Source organism: Protopterus annectens, chromosome 11.part0, assembly GCF_019279795.1.
Source record: "Protopterus annectens isolate FY-2018-M chromosome 11.part0, PAN1.0, whole genome shotgun sequence".
NCBI lineage: Eukaryota > Metazoa > Chordata > Ceratodontiformes > Protopteridae > Protopterus > Protopterus annectens.
The window spans coordinates 1,195,037,265-1,195,057,881 of record NC_056745.1 but is presented as its reverse complement, the minus strand read 5'-3'; the positions used below and the strand labels follow the sequence as shown (position 1 = coordinate 1,195,057,881).

General features: G+C 35.8%; 1 protein-coding gene across 2 annotated transcripts in view; it reads right to left on the bottom strand.

The window, feature by feature from the left end:
* SLC26A4 (solute carrier family 26 member 4) overlaps positions 1–20,617 on the bottom strand; it is a 401,657-nt gene that overhangs the window by 145,373 nt on the left and 235,667 nt on the right. For both annotated transcript variants that reach the window (XM_044088553.1, XM_044088554.1), the window contains exons 10-11: positions 16,114–16,227; positions 7,149–7,226 (exon numbers count right to left, since the gene is read on the bottom strand). In XM_044088553.1, the coding sequence (XP_043944488.1) occupies positions 7,149–7,226; positions 16,114–16,227 (192 nt within the window). The remainder of the gene's footprint in view (positions 1–7,148; positions 7,227–16,113; positions 16,228–20,617) is intronic.

The following is a 20,617-nucleotide window of genomic DNA, read 5'->3' as shown; positions in this document are numbered from 1 at the left end:
AAGACCTGTAAAGCACTTCATTTTGGCAAAACAGAGAACTGTTTAAGACAAAGTATATACCAACATGATTATAGCATCAAAAGGAAAGATGCTGCTAGTGCTTTAAGTAGACATACATGAATGTTTTCATTTTATATCATTTTTGTTTTTAGTTATAGAGAAGTTTGAACAAAATATAAGAGGGGGAGATTGGCAAAATAAATTAGAACTGCAAGAATTAAGATGGTAACTTATTTTGAATGCATGCAATAGTCCAGGCTTGAATGATTCAGTTAGTATTGGGATTGTCTTAAAGGATAAAGAATCAAAGATTTAAAGTTTTTATATATAATTCACATGTATTTAAAATTTATTTAAATGTAATGTATACTTTGTAATAGATTATTTGCCTTTTAGAATGAAGAAAATACAGACATGGTGTTTTAAATTAGAGTACAGGTATCATGTGACTTGTTATACGGTTATTTAAATATGATTTTTTTGTATATGGTTTTGTTCTGAAAAAGTTTGCAATTAAACCAAAGCACTCAACCAAATCACTTTTTGCACCTTTTCTTTGGCTCCAGCAACATCAACCATTGTTAATTTTGGTTATTAGTTTTAATTTACACTGTTTGAAATGACTCTGCTTGAACTTTGTGGTTATAAATAAATCTGAGTAATAAAAGTTTAAGATTCAAAGGGGGGAGTTCTTAAATCATTCAATAAATGAGTCTCCTAAAACCACTGTATTAATACAGAAGGGTAGAAATATAACATTTTAAATGGAGTCTATTTTCAGTCATTGAATAAATATTGCATTGAACAGCTGTACATCGAATGTTACTCATCAAACTTGACTTTTAACAAACAGGCATATCTTCAAAAATAAAGTCATTGAATGGTCATAGTTGGCCAACATAAAGGAACCGCGACCTACTACTAACTTACTCGTAACTTAGCTATAACAGAACCTGCCCTTTCCCCAATTTAGTGTGATCTTGGACTTGGTATATATAATTAGCAGGGGGTATGCATGGAGACCAGCTCAAGTCCATAGAGAGATCCACATCAGTGCAAGGCTTCAGTGCTTCCCATGAATTTGGGTCCACTGCACTAAATGAAGGCACTAAAGGTGGTGCCATCTTTATGTTTCTTAAACAAAATGGAGCTTCCAGACTCATTAAGATAATGACCTGGAACTCCTCCATGTCCAGCTTACCATTAATAAAACCCTGTATCACAGCATAGTCAACCATAGGACCCCTCTGACCCCTGCCTCCTATCTAACAAGTATGCAATCCCTAAGCATCAAGCTAAACATCATACTCCTATGAGACTTCAACTATCCCTCTATAAATCAGGAGACTTACACAGCCCCAAACATGTATACCTAGAGATTTCTAGATGTCATTAATACAAACTCTCTGGACTAGTTAGTCTATACCCCAACTAGGGGCAACAAAATCTTGGACTTGGTACTTACCGATATTGGACAGCTGTGTTCTGTACCAACTGTAACTCCCTTCCTAGTCAAATCTGACCATAAAAAAAGCACTTTGACTATAAGACTGAACCCAGAAGGACTTCCAAAATAGTTAGACAATGAATAACAGCTTAATCTCAGGTTTCCCAGTGAGAGCCAGTGAATTTGTCTTTCTGAATAAATTTAAGTTACTGGCTATGTAATGCACTGATTGAATGTCAGCAAAGAACAAATTTAGAGAAAACTGAAAAAAAAATTAGCCACAAAAGGTGAGGAGAAAACACTGGCTGGGAAGAATCCTGCAGCTGCCCAGCAAAAAGCAGTTCAAACTCCAGCTTTGGTGTAAGACATGACTTCCAGTAATCTAGAGGGAAAAAAAATCAAATATGTTCAGAGCTAATTAAATGTAACACTGAAGGAGTATATCAACTCAAATAACAAAAGGCTGGAAAAATGGAAGAAACTGTAAACAGATGTTCAGATGAGCTAATAAAACTGCACATATCAAAGCTCAAAATGAAGAAAAGGCTAGCTTTGCATGAGACTGCTCAAGAAGAAATGTTTCATAAAAATGGTAGAATTAGAGGACAGAGCTCATAGTGAATACCTGAGACTTTCTGCTGTACTAGAGAAATTCGAAGGAACAGACTAATTTTATGAAAGCACAAATAAGCAACTGGACTGGTATTCCGCAGCAGGAGTTGTTAATTGAAAGGGCACATTGTGTGTATGCTCCAAACCTAGCCATGAGAAAACAGCCACAACCTTTAATAGTAAAGATACAATCCTACCATCAGAAAGAGCTGATTCTGACTAAACTGTGGCAGAAGAACTAAGCACTAAAAGTTGGAGGCAGTAGAATGTTTATGTAAAATGATTATTCACTGAACACCAGGCAGAGGAGGAGTAAATTTATTCCAGCAGTCACTAAATGTTGAGAAGCAGGCACGAGTCAAGATGCTGTATCAAGCTATCTTCAGAATTTTTTTCTAAAGGGTAAAAGTCATGTTTTGATGTAGAACATGCTAAGGAAGAAATACAAATGTTTGTTGAAAAGTGAGCTATCAAACAGAAGGGGATTCTGCTTCTTATTCTTCTGTTAATAAAGCTCATAGAGATGCTATGCCAGTAAAACCTTTTCCAATATTTAAAAATAAAAATGCTTGAGAGACAGAAAAAAGCATAGGAGATGAATAGAAGAACCAGGACCACATTGGAAATGAACCATAGACAGGATTTGGGTGATGGTGATCAACAGGAAGAAAACCAGCAACTCAGAAATTTATGAAATATGGCAGAACAAGAAAACCTGGAAATATTGGACTTTTTTTTACATTGTTAAACTTGTAGGGGACTCCAAAGCATATGTCCTACTTCATGTCATTAATGTTTGGAAGATCATTAAAGAGAAAGGAAGAAGAAGGAAAGAGGTAACTGTAAGTAAATAATTTTTGTTCTTAACAGTATTTTTATAAAACATACACTGCATGCTATAAGATAAATCTTTTTCAGTTAATTTTGTATGTAATAGGGATACTAAAGTAAACAGGTGCCCTTTGTTGCTTCTTTCTTTCTTCTTGTTCACTTTTAAGAAATGCAGGCACTGCAATGTAAAAAGATTATGATATAAGTAAAACTGATATGCTTTTTCTTACTTTTACACAAGAGAATGACTGGATTAAGGACCTTGTTTTGATCTAATAACAAGTTTTAAGGAGAAACAAGTAAATAAAAGGACACTGAATGTAATGAATAGTTTTTTTCCTAACAAATAAATGTTCACAGTGCAATATGAGAAGCTTGTAGCTGAAGACAACTGTGTATCTAGTTCTTGTGCTTCTGCGGAGACAAGCTGATAAGGGCAATAAAAACATAATACTCTTTTCTTTCAATGGCTAAAAGATAATATTTTCTGAAAGCATTCAAGTTGCTTTCTATATCTGGGAGAGGAATACAGATAAAGCAAATAACAGACAGCATGTAGTGTAAGTAGAAGCACAGGCTGAACATGCATCTTAGCATGGATAACCTTCATTATAGGTCAGTCAAACCTGTGAGCATAACTGTTAATTAAGAGCAATTGTTCCTATTAGGAGAGTTAAACTTCATTATTTCAAGATGTATATAGTTCTGTGTGTCTGTATTAAGTTAATAGGTTCTGGGGTGTTCTGGGGTGTTTGTATTTGTTTTGTTTGAGGGTTTTCATTAAAACAAAAAGTTATGTAAGATGTGATATAGGTTCAAATGGCTATGACAAGAAAAAACTTTATAGCAAACTTCCAAACATTAATGTATGCATGTAACACAAAAGCTGAACATAGACATTTAAAAAACAGTATACATAACAGGTAGGAATAATAACTTCTAATAAAAATTACAACACTTTCCATATTATCTTTAAATGTTAATGGGCTCAAAGGTATATACAAAAAAAGAAAGAGTAGTGAACTATATTGAAAATGCAGAGTGCAAATAGTTATGCTACAGGAGACACCTTTGGAAATACACGAGTATGTGAATTTGATAAAGAAAGGATTTCAGGATGGTCGTTCAGTGGAATATCTGTGACAAAGTAAAAGAGGAGAACTTACATTAATTGCTAGGGGAGCTCCAATAGAGATATAAGGGGAAAGCAGATAATAATGGTAGATTTGGAGTAGTAAGAGACTACTAGCAAGGGAGGAGTATTACGCTGGCATGTATTAATATTCCAACTAAAACTGCTACAGTGGTACTTAAGAAAATTCTGGACAAAATAGCTATCTTTTGGCAGGGAATATTACTTACAGATGGGGACTGGAATTTGATTTGCAACACTGAGGATGTATCTGGGGACTTAGAATGGAAAATATAAAAAAGGGGGTAGATTTTTAAAATAATTTATAAACATATTTGGAATATACAATGTGAATTCAGTAGTAGGACTTCAGAGGGAATTTACATATTATTTCCCAAGGGACAAACACTGGTCCAGACTAGACAGAAATTATATTTCACAGAAGCATGTACATTTAATTGAAATTTTTGATATACATTCAATAACTATTTCAGGTCACATGCCAGTAACAACTAAAATAAAAATGAATGGTAATTAAATAAAAGTGGGACACTGGCACATCACCTATCTGTTAAACAGACAGGAATTTAAGGAATGGGTAATAGAAATTATTTGACAGTTATTAGGGAGGATAGAAATTTCTTCAGAAAATATAGCTGAGGAGTGGGCTAAAATGAAAGTGGAGCTTAAAGATAAGGGTAGAAATAAAAGAAAAAAGATATGGCTAAGAAGTAACAATAATTATTTAGAGGGACTGACAAAGGTTAAAGTATTGCAGAATAGGGGGAACTGCACAGAACAAGAAGAGGCACAACTACAGAGTGCTAAAGAGAAAATAATGGACTACCTCAATAATATACATAAATTTAGAAAGATTGTTGCTAAGCAAATGTTTATTGATAATAACTCAAGAGCACAAAAGTTTTGTATCACAAAGGCTCAGGCAACAGAAAGAGTTGTTGCCAAGCTAAGGAGCTTATAACAAGGAAAACAATGAAAATAACCAGAGACCCTGTACAGGTGTTTGAAATAATTTGGAAATAGATACCCCTGTTAAAATGCCAGGCTTTTGTGATATTAAAAAAAACGAGACCACAATAAATAAATTCAAAACTTGTCCCACCTTTAATGTGACCTATAACCTGTACAATTCAATTGAAAAACAAATCTGTTAGGGAAAAAATATAAAAATTAAAAAACATACAATAAGCTGGTTGCATATGTGTGCACACCCTTAAACTAATATTTTGTTAAAGCACCTATTGATTTAATTACAGCATTCAGTCTTCTTGGGTAGGAGTCTATCAGCATGGCACATCTTGACTTGGCAATATTTGCCCACTCTTCCTTGCAAATGCATTCCAAATCTGTCAGATTGCGAGGGCATCTCTTGTGCACAGCCCTCTTCAGGTCACCCCACAGATTTTCTATTGGATTTAGGTCTGGGCTCTGGCTGAGCCATTCCAAAACTTTAATTTTCTTCTGGTGAAGCCATTCTTTTGTTGATTTGGATGCATGCCTGGGTCATTGTCATGTTGAAAGTTGAAATTCCTCTTCATCTTCAGCTTTCTAGCAAACGCCTGAAGGTTTTGGGCCAAAAGTGACTGGAATTTGGAACTGTTCATAATTCCCTCCACCTTGACTAAAGCCCTAGTTCCAGCTGAAGAAAAGCAACCCCAAAGCATGATACTGCCACAGCCATGCTTCACCCTGGGGATGGTGTTCTTTTGGTGATGTGAAGTGCTGTTTTTGCGCCAAACGTATCTTTTGGAATTGTGGCCAAAAAGTTCAGCTATTGGTCTAATCAGACCATAATACATTTTTCCACATGCTTTTCAGAGACTTGGTGTATTGATTTGCAAATTTTAGCTAGGCCTGGACATTTTTCTGTCTAGGAAAAGGCTTCCGTCTTGCAACCCTACCCCATAGCCCACTAATATGGAGAATACGAGAGATTGTTGTTACATGTAGTACACAACCAATACTTGCCAGAAATTCCTGCAGCTCCTCCAGTGTTGCTGTAGGTCTTTTGGCAGCCTCCCTGACCAGTTTCCATCAATTTTGGAAGGATGTCCAGTTCTTTGCAATGTCACTGTTGTCCCATATTTTCTCTACTTTTTGATGACTGTCTTCACTGTGTTCCATGGTATATCCAATGCTGTGGAAATTTTTTTGTAACCTTCTCCTGGCTGATACCTTTCAACAATGAGATCCCTTTTGATACTTTGTAAGCTCTCTTCCAACCATGGTTTTTGCTGTACCAGGCAACTAAGTAAATGTCAGGAAAATCCTAATAGGACAGATGAACTTTATTTGGGGTTAATCAGAGTCTCTTTAATTGATTGCAGGTGTGTACCCAAGAAGACTGAATGCTGTAATTAAATCAAAAGGTGCTTCAACAAAGTATTAGTTTAAGGGTGTACATGCTTATGCAACCAGCTTATTGTACGTTTTTTATTTTTAGCCTAATAGATTTGTTTGTTTTTCAATTGAATTGTACAAGTTATAGGTCACATTAAAGGTGGGGAAAGTTTTGAAATGATTTATTGTGGTCTCATTTTTATATCACAAAAACCTGGCATTTTAACAGGGGTGTGTAAACATTTTATATCCACTGTATGAAAAAGTACAAATTGAAATGTTTATGGAAAAAATAAATATACCAAGATTAGAGGTAAATTACGAAGCTCAGTTGCTAACAGTTAGGACAGAAAGAGAAGATAAAAATGGTGATGTATAACCAATCTACAGGAAAGTCTCTGGGAATAGATGGTATTTATTGGAAGTTTGGAAGCTAGGAGGGAAGAAAGTGATAAAGATCTGGAAGTTTTTTTTTAACAGCATTTTAAAAGGAAGAGGAGCACCAACATCCTGGGTGAAAGCTGTGGTGGCTGTAATATCTAAAGATGATAAAGACCCATCAGATCCAGCTTTATATAGGCCCATTTTAAATCTAAACCATGATTGTAAAGGGTTCATGTCTATAATGGCTAAACAAATGGCAAAGGTGATGGAACATGCATTTGGTGGTGTGTGTAAAGTGTGTAAATCCTTCTAGATAGCTAATTTGACTGTTTAAACTATTTTTGGATATCCATCTTCAGTGTTCTCTTGTTCTAGTCTTACCTTCTGTAGGGGCTCTAGAAGAGATCCCACAGCCACGATGGCAATAAACACAACTCCAGCACAAAACATGCTAGCAACCTGCAATACAAAAATAAGTATTGTTAATATGTGCTGAACATCTGGAAGGGTTTTGGGATATGTTTACATTAGCATTACCTACCTGTGCCATGAAAACTGAACCTACTGTGCTACATACTATTCTATCACAAATGTAAAATGAGAAGCTTAGCTTCCTTACTGAATAGATGTGAATATTTCTTATATCAGGAAATTAATAAAGATTATATGACAACTGTGTTAAATATTTAAAAATACATACTTGCATTATAATGGAGTAATTTATTGTGTCAAAGATATTCAAATAGGACAATTTTAGTCACTGTGCTTTGAAACTACAAATTTGGTAAAGAAGCAATGAAGGCAAATACTTGATTTTTTGTGCAAAATCAATTATTCAACTTTTTTCTAAGAAAGAGAAATCTTAGCTGTGACTATGTTAAGCTGCAGAGAGTGAAGAGGTATAACCTCCACATAAAAGGTGCAGGTGGATTACCTGACAAAGTACTAATTTCACATAGATTCATGCAATCTTCTCATCACTGTTTTGAGCATTTGGGGTCAAACCTTTGCTATTTTTAAAATGACCCATTTGAACAACAAAAAAAGAAAAAAAGAAAAGAAATTTATAGCAACCCATAACTATGTTAGTACTGCTGGCAACTCCTTAGATAAGAAAAGTAACTAAACTCCAAAAACTGTAATAATGAGTCATTTCAGCTTTTCTTTTGTACTCATTATTTTCAGTTTTCAATAACATTTGTTTTACATTTTATTGTGCTTACGTGTATATTGTGTGTGTGTGTGTGTGTGTGTGTGTGTGTGTGTGTGTGTGTGTGTGTGTGTGTGTGTGTGTGTGTGTGCATGTGTGCACGTGTGTGCGTGCATGTACGTGTGTGCACATGTGTGTGTGTGTGTGTGTGTGTGTGTGTGTGTATGCGTGTGTGTGCGTGCATGTGTGTGTGTGTGTGTGTGTGTTTACGTGCGTGTGTGCGTGTGTATGTGTGTGTGTGTGTGTGTGTGTGTGTGTGTGTGAGTGAGTGTTAAATATGCTTAATCTTCACAGTGCTTAATAGCCTAACAAGTTCCTCAGTGCTTTTGCATGGGGTTTACTACTCATTGTTGAACAAATTAGTGGTACAAAAACCACCCCATGTGCACTTCTGCCTGTTAAGATTCATATAAGGTGTTCTCTATTCAGCTATGCATTTCAGCACAAGAGATATTTTATCAATACTTTTTCAATATATATGTAAAAATTAATTCATATTTTATGCAAACAGTTCTATGAATGCATAATGTATTTTTTCATTATGTAAGCTGTTTGTAATACATGCACTGCTTTTTATTTCAAGTTTTCTGCATGACACTACATTACTGTTCTATACCATATAAGGGGGTCTATATCAAAGTCTTGAAGAGGCGTTTCATTGAGTGCCTCTTCATCGACACATACTGAACGAACACTGCGACTGTTCACATAAGCGATTTCTTTCCCTGCGAAAGAAATTGTTTGGCCATCTATTTTAGTTTGCCGTTTTCTGCACTGTATTGCGATCTTGGAGTTGGTATATTTATTTAGGGGGTGCACAGCCCCCCATGTTGGGGGTGTGGGGCTCGAAGCCCCCCAATTTGTTTTGTTTGAAGTGGTGTGTTTGTGGTTTGAGGACAAGTGATTTCTTTCCCAGGGAAAGAAATTAGTGTTCTGAAAGATCGCTATTTAGTGTGCTTGTTCAGTATGTGCCGATGAAGAGGCATTCTCTGAAATGCCTCTTCGAGATTTTAATACAGACCCCATATAAGGTTGCTGCTTTAAGCACTCTTGAAGTTGATTGGACTTTTTTTTTTTTTTTTTGGTAACCTATCATTTATTTACATATTCAAATATTTATTTAACTTGACATGATCTTATTTGGCATTGTTCTGACATGATTAGGGCCACAAAGGCAAATATGACATGCCCATGGACAGTTTTAGAGTAGCCATTAAAGCAACATGCATTTGAGTGGTAAAAAGAAACTGGTGTATGCAGACAACAGACATGAATGGATCCCAGAAACTCTACGGCGCCAACAACCCTCAAGGCTGAACCCCATAATCTAGTTCTATAAGACAGCAGCGCTAACACCATGCTACAATCATAACTGAAAAAAATATGGTCTGAATTCACCTACTCAAATGCATACAGTGAAAAAAAATCATGAAATTAACTAAAGCATAACCACATTAAGAAGAAAGCAGTCGGTTAGATATTCATATCAAAAAAAGTTATTCCTATCTTATTATTTCAGTTCACCATGTTTTAAATTGCTATATCTCACTGTCAGTAAAAATAAGGGCATGGTTAAATCAGGTCCTCTAAGATTCACTCTGAAAGACAAAAAGGCTAACAAAATATTTTCATAGTCATTATTTTTGGGTCTATTGTATTGAAGGTTTACTGCCACAAAACACTGTTTATTAAGCCAAATACGGCGAACGTTCACTTTAGTAAACGTTCACTTCATAGGTTCATAAGTTCATAGGTTGGTACTAGGCTATCAGCCCTAGGGCCTATACAAGCCTAGTGTAACCGCAAAAAAAATCCTCCTGCCCGAAAGGCAATTGCACGGCTCCACAAAATCAGTACATAAGAAAACAATGAGCCAGCAAACCGTAAAGCTGAGCTGATTTAATAATTAATGCAGCATCAAAAACAAATACCCAGACCAGTTTGGCTGATAAAAGACACAGCCTTCATCAGTGTGAAAATAAAATCAATGCAATACTGTTTTATATATCTGCAAGTCAATTAAACACAAACTCCCATTGGTTGTTTAAAATTGCTCATTCAATCCAGGTGGAAATAATCCACCTAGCTTAACAATCCATTTTTTTCTCCTTGGAGTCTAGAATGGAGTGCCAACCTGTTTTGTTTGATTTATTCCCCTTAACTAAATCAATAATCAAAAATGTAAACTTGGCTGATTTATCTGCCGTACAATGCTTATATAGTGAATTACTGGATTTTTTGATTTTAATACTACTTATATGTTCTGAAATTCTCAACCTAAGTGGAAAGGATGCTTAACCAATATAAAAAGATCCACAGGTGCATGTGGCTAAGTATATTAGCCAGTCGCTACTGCAATTGGCAAAAAATTGGATATCATGTACAATACCACGATTTTTACTCGTGAACTGTTTGGACTTGGATATTTTTTCACAATGTGTACAGTGACCACGTGGAAAACATCTGATAAGTGGTTCACCTGTAGTGGTAGTTTGTATCTCCTGAGACCAACCCCTAACACGAGAATGTTTGTAATGACTGAAAAAAAGATGCCAAATTTTTTCCTTTACGAAAAGAAAACAAACACCTATCTGGTAACATATTAGATAAATCCTGATCACACTGCAGTATATTTCAATGTCTGTGCATACTATTAATAAGTGCATCAGAATTCCTTGCATATGTGGTAACAAATCTGATAGGTTGTGGGTTCCGTTCTTCACGTGTTTTGTACGTCAATAAATCATCCCTCTTCGGTGTGTTTGCCCAGTTACTGGCCTGCAGAACATGTCCCATATGATATCCCCTAGATTTAAATCTGTATGTCAAATCCTGATTATATTCTTGAAAAGTAGATTCATGAGAACAAATCTGCCTCATCCTAATATATTGGGATTTAGGGATATTTTTGGCTATATGAGGAGGATGAAAGCTGGATGCATGGAGGACAGTATTAAATTGTGGAAATTTTCTGAAAACCTGCGTACTTAAGGTGTTATCTGATAGTCTACTGATGTGAACATCAAGAAAAGTAATAGTATCTGCATGATAACTGACTGTAAAATGCAGGCCCCATTAGTTCTCATTCAAATAAGATATAAACTCAATCAAATAATTCACATCAGTCCTCCACACCATCCAGCAATCATCCAAATAGCATCTCCAAATGTCAATTTCATCCAGGAACAGGTTATGGCTGTTGTCATAGATAATTTGTTCCTCAATAAAGGCCATAAATAAATCAGCATAAATGGGGGCAAAAGATGCCCCCATGGCTGTGAACTTAGTTTGCCAGTTACATGTATCCTGGTAAAAAAAGGCATTATTGGTTAGGACATGTTCCATCAGGCCTATAAGGAAGGTAGTAAAGCCAGGCTGGTATAAATCAGTCACATGCAGCCAATACCCAATGGCTTCCAGCCCAGCCCAATGAGGGATGTTAGTATACAAAGCACTGACATCGAGTGTGCACATAAGCCACCCGGATTCCAACTGAGTTTCTGAAATGATTTTAAGGAACTCTGTGGTGTCTTGTAAATGAGAATGTGCCCAACGTAACAAAGGTTTAAAATATTTTGTAAGAAAAATTGACAAAGGTTCAGTAATATATTCTTTTCCTGACACAATTGGTCTACCAGGTGGATGAACAGGATCTTTATTTATTTTTGGTAAGAAATAAATGTATTGATTAGCAGAATCATGAATCATAAGTTGCTGCATAACCCTATCAGTAATAATATCTTCCTCCCTAGTTAATAGCAGAAAATCATCTATCTGCTTCTGAATCTAAAGGTGGGGTTAATAGGCATTTCTGAGTAATAACATCTATCTTGAAGTTGTCTTTTGACCTCCATGTCATATTGTGACCAATTCATTACTACCACTGCCCCATCTTTATCAGCAGATATGATGACAATCTCCTTATTGTTCTGTAATTCCATAAGAGCATATTTTTCAGTCCTAGACAGATTATTAGGTTTGAAAAAAATACCAGAGCTTCGATAGTGTAGATCTTTGAGGACACTGCTATGAAACTGATGCACTATAGGATGCATAGGGGGAAGATATCTAGATTTATGATACACAAACGTATCATTGTCACTATTGTTGTCTGAGTCACCAAATTGCAACTTAAGATTAAGTATTCTACAAAAAGACATTACATCCAGTGCCAAAATATCTTCAGTGACCACAAAACCAGGAATAAAAGTCAATCCATTATTCAAAATGGACATATGAGTTGTTGACAAAATGAAATCTGAAATATTCAGAACATTAACATTTCCATTTACTTCTGTATTGCTAGTTTCAGGAGACCTTGTATATTGTTGATTTTTGCAATGTTTCCTACCTCCTTGTTTGTATCTTGGCCTAAAGGGACTGAGACCTGTGTCCTTTTGGTGGTCGGTGAATCTGATGTATGATGCATATCACTATCTGTACAAGAAGATAGATCATCAGTCAATGATCCATTTTCTTAAGGATGGATCTAGGCCTTTTCCATTTTGCGGTCCTAAATTGACCTTGCATAAATCTGACCTGCTTGTTGGTGCTACTAAACGGGTTGCCACCCTGATAATCCAACTGATCTCGTTGGAATTTTTTAAGTTTCCTAGATTTGAATTGTTTTTCAAGATTACTTAAATCATTGGCCACCTTATTCAAATTTCTTACAAAGAAGGATTCCCCTTCAAATTTCTGTACCTCATTACATAGTTTTGTGACCTCACTAATCTAAGATACATGTTAATATGAATATGATAATAGACAATAATAAAAGGTTGCTTCTAGATATCCTGTGTATTCAGATAATATCTCAGTGGGGTATCCAGTTCTTCATTTTTTTCTGTTATCTGAAAAACATATTTGTGATGTAAAGAAGACAATAATGATAATTTAAGTAAGAATGAAATAATGGCATTTAATTCACTAAAATAAATTAATGATATTTTCATTAAACAAAAAGATAAAAACAATGGGCGATAGATGAATTGGTAAGACTCTAAATTGCCTCTAGGTATGCATGCAGAGTAACAGTGAATGTGTGTGTATGCGTGTGTGTGTGTGTGTGTGTGTGTGTGTGTGTGTGTGTATGTGTGTGTGCGTATGCATGTGTGTACATATGTGTGTGTGTGTGTGTGTGTGTGTGTGTGTGTGTGTGTGTGTGTGCGCGCGTGTGAGTGCATGTGAGTGCATGTGTGTGTGTGTGTGTGTGTGTGTGTGTGTGTGTGTGTGTGTGTGTGTGTGTGTGTGTGTGTGTGTGCGTGTGTGCGTGTGTGTGTTTTGTGTGTTCACATCATGTTCAGAATGAGCTTTGCTATGCCTTGTGCCTATTGAATACTGGGATAGTTTCTGTTTCCCATGTGACCCTGCAATGGATTAGGTGGGTACTTTGAGAATGAATGAACTGATTAATTAATCAAATGAAAAAGATAAAGACATAGCTGTTGTTGTGGTGTTAGATAGCATGTATATTCCAGAAGTGTTTATAATATATTTAGATAAGCGTGTATATATTAAAATGTTTCTGATATGCTGAGCACTACTAATGCTTGTGAGCCTGTGGAACTACATTATATGTGTAACAGCAAAGACGTATATATCCTGCAGTTAGGTATCATACTGATTATTAATTGTCAGAAGATAGTTACAAATACCTACTAGTTAAGAATTGTGTATTCTGCATTTTATAGGATACACAAAATTTCTAAAAACAAATACTTTCTGCTTTTTCATCAAACAACATAGGATATGAGTTACATTACTGAAAATATCTCCTATTATATAATTTAATTGTGCAAAAGCAGTTGTTTTGTTTTTTATTTCTTCTCTTATCTGGGGACACCTTACAGATGTACTATATATACATCTGTCTTACGCATGCCGACATTTGTACATTACATCCTCTTAATGTTTCCTGCTATATTTGTATGGGAATTGAGAGTCGCCATATGACCAACTGTTTCTTTCAAGACCCTTACTAACTCCTGATATCCTGTGATCCTTTTCTTTAGATTAATCCAACATTTCTTCTTATTTTGCCCCAAGATGCAGTACTGCAATGTATGGGAGGGTGGAATTTTCTTCTAAGAGATTAACCAATCATCTGCTGTCTCGCTGCTTAGCAGTATGACAAATATAGTATCTGTAGTTAAGTATAGTATATGTAGTTTTCTTTTCGCTACAGTCACAGTGAGTTCTGTTTTGTGGGCTTATACTTTGTGGCTGAATTGATCACCATAGGTAATTTTGCTTTATCAGTGGTACACATTTTTTTCCATCAACCCAAACATTTTGAAAAATTTAGCTTTTATTGTATAATCACAAACATTATAAGCATGGACATTGCTAAAAAAGTATGGAACTTGCAAAATAATGGTATGGGTAACTGTTTGTGATGTTTGTAAATGTTATTATTAAAAAAATACATTAACCTACTAGGTCCATGGAACACTTATGTGACTTTAGGAAACGTATGTAATCAATGCATTGTAAAATGTTTTATTGAAACAATTTATAAAGGACAGTTCAAATCTCAGTTTTTTTTTTTTAACAGGTTGACAAAAGTTGCAGGTGATGATTACTCTGAGTCTATTAAAATGTAAAGCGACATTGCAAACAGAGCTTAATGTAACAAAAGGCCATGATGTGAACGATAGCAATTTAATTAAACTATACTTGCATGACAGAGGAGTAATTACATTAAGAACAACTGAAAAAGTAAACTTTATTGATAATATCTGACTTCTATATAGGTGTTCTAGAAGTTAAGTTTTGTATACTGTTTTTTTAAATGTGTAATTGGGCTAAAATATACCATTTTATTTTTTATTTACTAAAGTAATTGTTTTAAATAATTATTTGACTGCCAAATTGCTGCTTTGGCATTTTTACTCACACTTATGATACTTTGGCTACATGATGTTTGGAGACTATGTGTGATAAGGCGTAAATATGTTTCAGTTTTTCAGGAAGGAGACTGTTGACACTAAAAAAAGTAAAAAAATATATACTCAGCAAAGTATATCCAAAATATCTGAAGTGGATGTAAAGTATATGAAGTAAATTTCTGTAATACTTTTATAAGTATATCCAAAATATGGTCAAAAAACACCAACAGTTCCCCAAGGGAACAAGGAATTCTCCCCGGAAAAAATACAGTCAGGAAGCAATGGATTAGCTGCTATTTCTTTATTTTACTTCATCTGGTACCTCGGCTACACAAGCCTTCTAAGGAATCCAAAATATGTGAAGTGGATGTAAAGTATATGAAGTAAATTTCTGTAATACTTCTATAAGAAGCACATTAGAGATCTATCTATCCATAATGTGCAAGTAGGTTGGACTTTTCTGGGAGTTTTACCATGTCTGGAGAAAAAATTTGGAAATGTTGTTATAAGCCTGCAACACAGTCCATAAAAATATAAAGAGTATATTCAAGAGGTGAAGTAACCCTCAGATTCTGTTTACAACCCTATGCCAACTTGACATAATTGGAAACCTGAGATGCATTCTGTTTTACTGTTGCTGATTCATTTCAAAGTCATAATACAAGCGGTCATAGAAAAAAAAAAGAAAACCAGATTAGATAAAGCACACAAAAATCAAAGTACCTATGTGAATGTAACATCTGCAAAATATGTATTATCATCTTATTATTATACTAAAGGAGAATATTTCCATTCCCATACCATGGTGCTCTCTAAGGAGGGCCACTATTAAATGTATTAAGTCTGATAGCATTGCAATATAATGCATTATTACATAATGAATGCACAATGTGCACATTTTTAAAACTCTCATCTGTAATGATAATTAAACTGATCACATAACCCAATAAAAAAACTCATTATAATGCACATGGATTTTTATGTCTTGTTAAGTGAATGAGTGTTTTTCATCCCAAAACCCTGAGGTGTGCTGTCCGAAATATTTTATGTCAGCCGTATTTAATGTGTCTCAATGAAACTTGGGATTTAAAAATATAATAAAAATCAAGAACAAGCAAATGGCAAAGAGCAACAAAAATGTTAACTATATAAATACATAATATAAAATAAGCAAATATAAAACAAAACTAATTCAACCAGAACTCTCAAGTCCCAAGCACGAAAGTAAAGATCAATCAAACATTACCTGTGTCTTTCCACCAGTACTTTCCTGCACAGCAGTGCGTGACAAGGCAGTTGTTGCAAAGAAGCAAGAAAAAGCTCCTCCCACAATGTTTGTAAGTCCAAAAGCAATAAGTTCCTAAGAATGAAAACAAGAGAATATTTTTCTAACATCAAAGGGATTTCTAAGATTGTTCAGAGTATTATACATTTCTACCTGAAGTGTGCTATGTTATCAGTGTACCAAGACTGCAGCCCCAATACATTTTCCTATTCTTGTGTTTTTTATGTATTTGTTTGTTTATATTTGTTAACCACATAAATTAATCATGGACAAAATGAACATTTTTCAGCCATAAACTAGGAGAACACAAAGTAAAAAGCAATCCAAGGAAAATATATTTACTTTAGAGTGTGCACAGCCTTTAACTTAAGGCTCAGAGACCATGATGATTAAAATACACTACTATTCAGGGATAGCACAGATTATTTCCTCAGGACATGTAAACTTAAGCAATACACCATACTGTTTGGTCATAACATTACAGCCTGAGCGACCATACTAGACACTGACATTGTGAATTGCTGTTATGTAGCAACATTATCTAAAAAAAAAGTCTAACCTTTTTTAATAAGGTCATTGCATAATGTGAACTCCATTGTTTGTATGTTTCTCTGCAGTGACGCAAGTCAGAAGAGATGGATTGGAGATGTACTGATTATGTACACTTCCATGTTTATATCTATATATCTCCACTAACTCAGCCTAATGTACTTACTGCCACTGTAACATGGCATCAAGAAAGAGAAACAAAATATATATTTCATCACTCAGAAGGTGCTTTTAATTTAAAGGAATGTCAATAATGAAACAAAAAGAGTTTATTAAGAGTAAGGGCATTGAGGATTGTAGATAAAAATGTGTGGAAAAGAAATGGCAGACAGTAATTCAGGTCTGCTTAATTGCATTGATCTATCTTTAAGCATGATCACCTAACCTGGTGTGAGGTATGAAGTTTTTCTCCCACTTGGGGTGTAGTGCTCTTCATTGAGGGGTATAACTTTTCTACTGTATAATTACTTCAGCAGATATCAAACAAGACTCCATCCCATGGTTCAGAGACTTCCTTCACAGGAGAAAATTAAAAGTCCAGAATATGTTTTTCATCTCACCCCCCCCATAAACAGAAAAGTGTCACAGGGTTCAACTTTGGCCCCAATACAATTCTCCATGTTTATCAATAAACTTCCCATCCAACTTCTGCAGATCAAAATCTTTCTTTTCACGGATTACATTGTCATTTATAAGGCCAGTTATTTACTCTCCACCATCAGAAAAGAACTAACTAAGGTAATCTCCTATCTATAAAACAGGTCTATCAAGAATAAAGTAATTCTAAATACAAGAATAAATAAATAAATAAATAACAATGATATTTGGCACCAAACAAAAACTCACAGACAACTTAGAAAATAACTAACACTACAAATACCTAAGGATTTGGCTAGATCGAAACCTTAACTTCTCCCACCACATTGCTACCACCAAGTCAAAAACTAACTCAATACTTTTTGGTCAAAAAAGATCTGCCATTTCCTTTCCCAGGAAAGGAGATCAGCTATTGGTAAATGTGTTCTGCTCATATAACTCAAATATAGTTCACCAGTCATGGCCTGTGCTCCTAAGAAAAACTTTAGTTGCTTCCATAACATGCCCCTGAAAGAAAGCAGTGTCCTTAAAAATACAACATGAGTACCAATAAAAAGATACACACTACTTTTACCATTACCAACTAATGAGACCCTAAATATAGAGACTTTCCTTTTTTGATAGTGGATTAACTAAAAGAAATATCACCTACAATTTAAGACATCATTCACATGAAGCCTCCAACTTACCCTAAGGTATAACCCTCACAGTATGTACTAAAGTTTCTCAGCCACAGTTCCTTATATATAGGAATCCCTTCCATTAAAACTTAGATCAATCACTTCATTCCAGGGGCCAGCACCAGTGGTGTAGATTGACAAATACCTGACTACAGCTCAGGTGCCCAAGCTGAATTAGTAACTCAGATGCTTAATGACACTGGCAGGGAGGATAAATCATTCTACATGGGGAGAGGAAGGAGCAAAGCTGACCACACACTGTCAGTCCACTTGGAGGAGGGGTCATGAGGCACAGGGTGGTCATGGGATTGGTGATTGGTTCACCAACTCACCAATAGATAGTCTACATAGTAAGTGTGCAGAAGTGAACACTCGCAAGGAAGAGGACAGCACTGCGGGTCATTATGATAATATAGTTCACTTATCGCCCTGACTGGGGGGGGGGGGTAGAGTTCGGCCATCCAAAATGTTGCCATCAACAGGATGTCAACAATAGCGCAATGCAATCTCCAGGCAGCCTGATCCCCAGCCCTGGACTGTACTTGCCTTGCTTCAGGTAAAATCCCAGAAGCAAGGGAATGATAGGCACTGTCTTAACTGAGGGGGCACTTCATGGTTGGCAAGCCCTGGGAAAAAATAACCTAACAAATACCTTCTCTTCAAGTATTCCATAATCAAGTAAAAAAGATTACGTTATGAAGCCACTTATAAGTGCAATAAACATGAAGTGCAACTTAAGTTATGCATTCCTTACATCTCTCTCATCCATCCATTCAAGCTTACAACTTGCATCTGACTCCTACAGTGATCCCATGAACATCCACTGCCATCCATGGAATTTACTAGACAAGTAGGGAATGGAAGAAGATTGCCAGATGTTTGGTTCCATATTACACACACACACACACACACACACACACGCACACACACACACACACACACACACACACACACACACACACACACACACACACACACACACACACACACACACACACACACACACACACACATGCACACACACACTTTAAGCCATAACAAGCTTATTTTGTGCATTCGTTCCCTCCAAACTTTGGACCAAAAAATTCATGTTCATAACTATAACAATGCATGTGCTACAAATGCAGGAAGTGGCTTGCTACAATGTAAATCCCATACACAGAGAGTGAAAGGGCTTCACTCTCACCACAAATGCAGTATTGGTATGCATGTCTGAATGCTGGTACTGCTCAACCACCCAGATGGCATGTACCAGTAATGCCCTTTGTCACCTTGCACCCTGGGCAGCTGCCCCTTTGCCCTAGCTATGCCTCTGCACACAGTCTGCATGCACACATAGTGACAATTTAGATTTGCCAATCTGCCTACATTACATCTTTGGAATGTGGGAAGAAAACAGAGCACCCAAATAAAATCCACACAAACACAGGGAGAATAAGCAGACTACACACAGAACACACCATGGCTGAGAAATGAAATGAAGAACCTCTTGCTGTGAGGAAACAGTTCTTTATCACATGAATCTTCACTCCTACTCCTATCAACTCTTATTTCATCCACTGACCTAGTAACACTAACTAAACTCCATTCACTCCTGACCTTTACTTCTGCCCTCCCCACCCTCCATCTTTGCACATTGCATATATTGTATTTAGTACATAATAGGCATATTGGGAAATTTGTCTTATAGTTTACTCATAAAAACCTTCTGTACTTTTCTGTTATCGAGGCAACAGTTCTAATGAGCTCACAATGATCGCAATTCAGATGTTTATATAACAGTCGTAATGATTAATACATTAATACAGCTTGGTTACAAGTTTTCTAGACTTTATCAATATATTTACTGCCATGCACAGTATCAGTATATGCAGTCAGTATATACAGTCAGGAAATGAAATACATTTCAAGTGACAGCGTTATCCGTGGCTGTTAACCTGCATATTATAGAAGGCAGTTTACACAGCAACAGCACATACAGGGCAGATAAAGAGTTTCATGAATCAAGGTGGGAAGTAAGACTTCTTTTATAAACCGATTGTTATGTGCAACCACTTCCTTTTATTGACAGCCGACTTAACTAGAAACTCAAGGAGACCACAAGGGACACCTGACAAACTTCATCCTTTTACCGAGAAGTCTTACTTCCTGAAGTTCTACACTTACACATCACTACGCCTTGGTATCCATAAGCAATATGTCCTGTATGCTGGATCCCACTTGAAAGACAGCAAAATACAGCAATCAGATGAAAGAGCGGTAGCCAATTCACCCAATCTGACAATATAGCAAGCAGGTGTATAATATTTACTTTCCGTGCTTAGTATCTTGTGTTTTTTCGTTTGCCATGTGGCCAAGTTAACGTTTGTCGTACATGTAAGCCACAGGAGAGCAAGTTGCACTATTTGTCAAATGCAGATAATGTGTCTGCATATATGTTTAACTTTCCCATTTGTGTGTTTCTTGTATATCAGTTCAGATTCCAATATCTTTGTAAGGAGCTCGCAGTGATCTGTAGTACTTGGCTTAAACAAGTGCAACTTCATAGTAAGCCACACACATCATTAATAGACCACAGCAGTTAAAAATACAAGTGCATCACTTTTAAACATATTTATATCATCAAACAAATCACATAT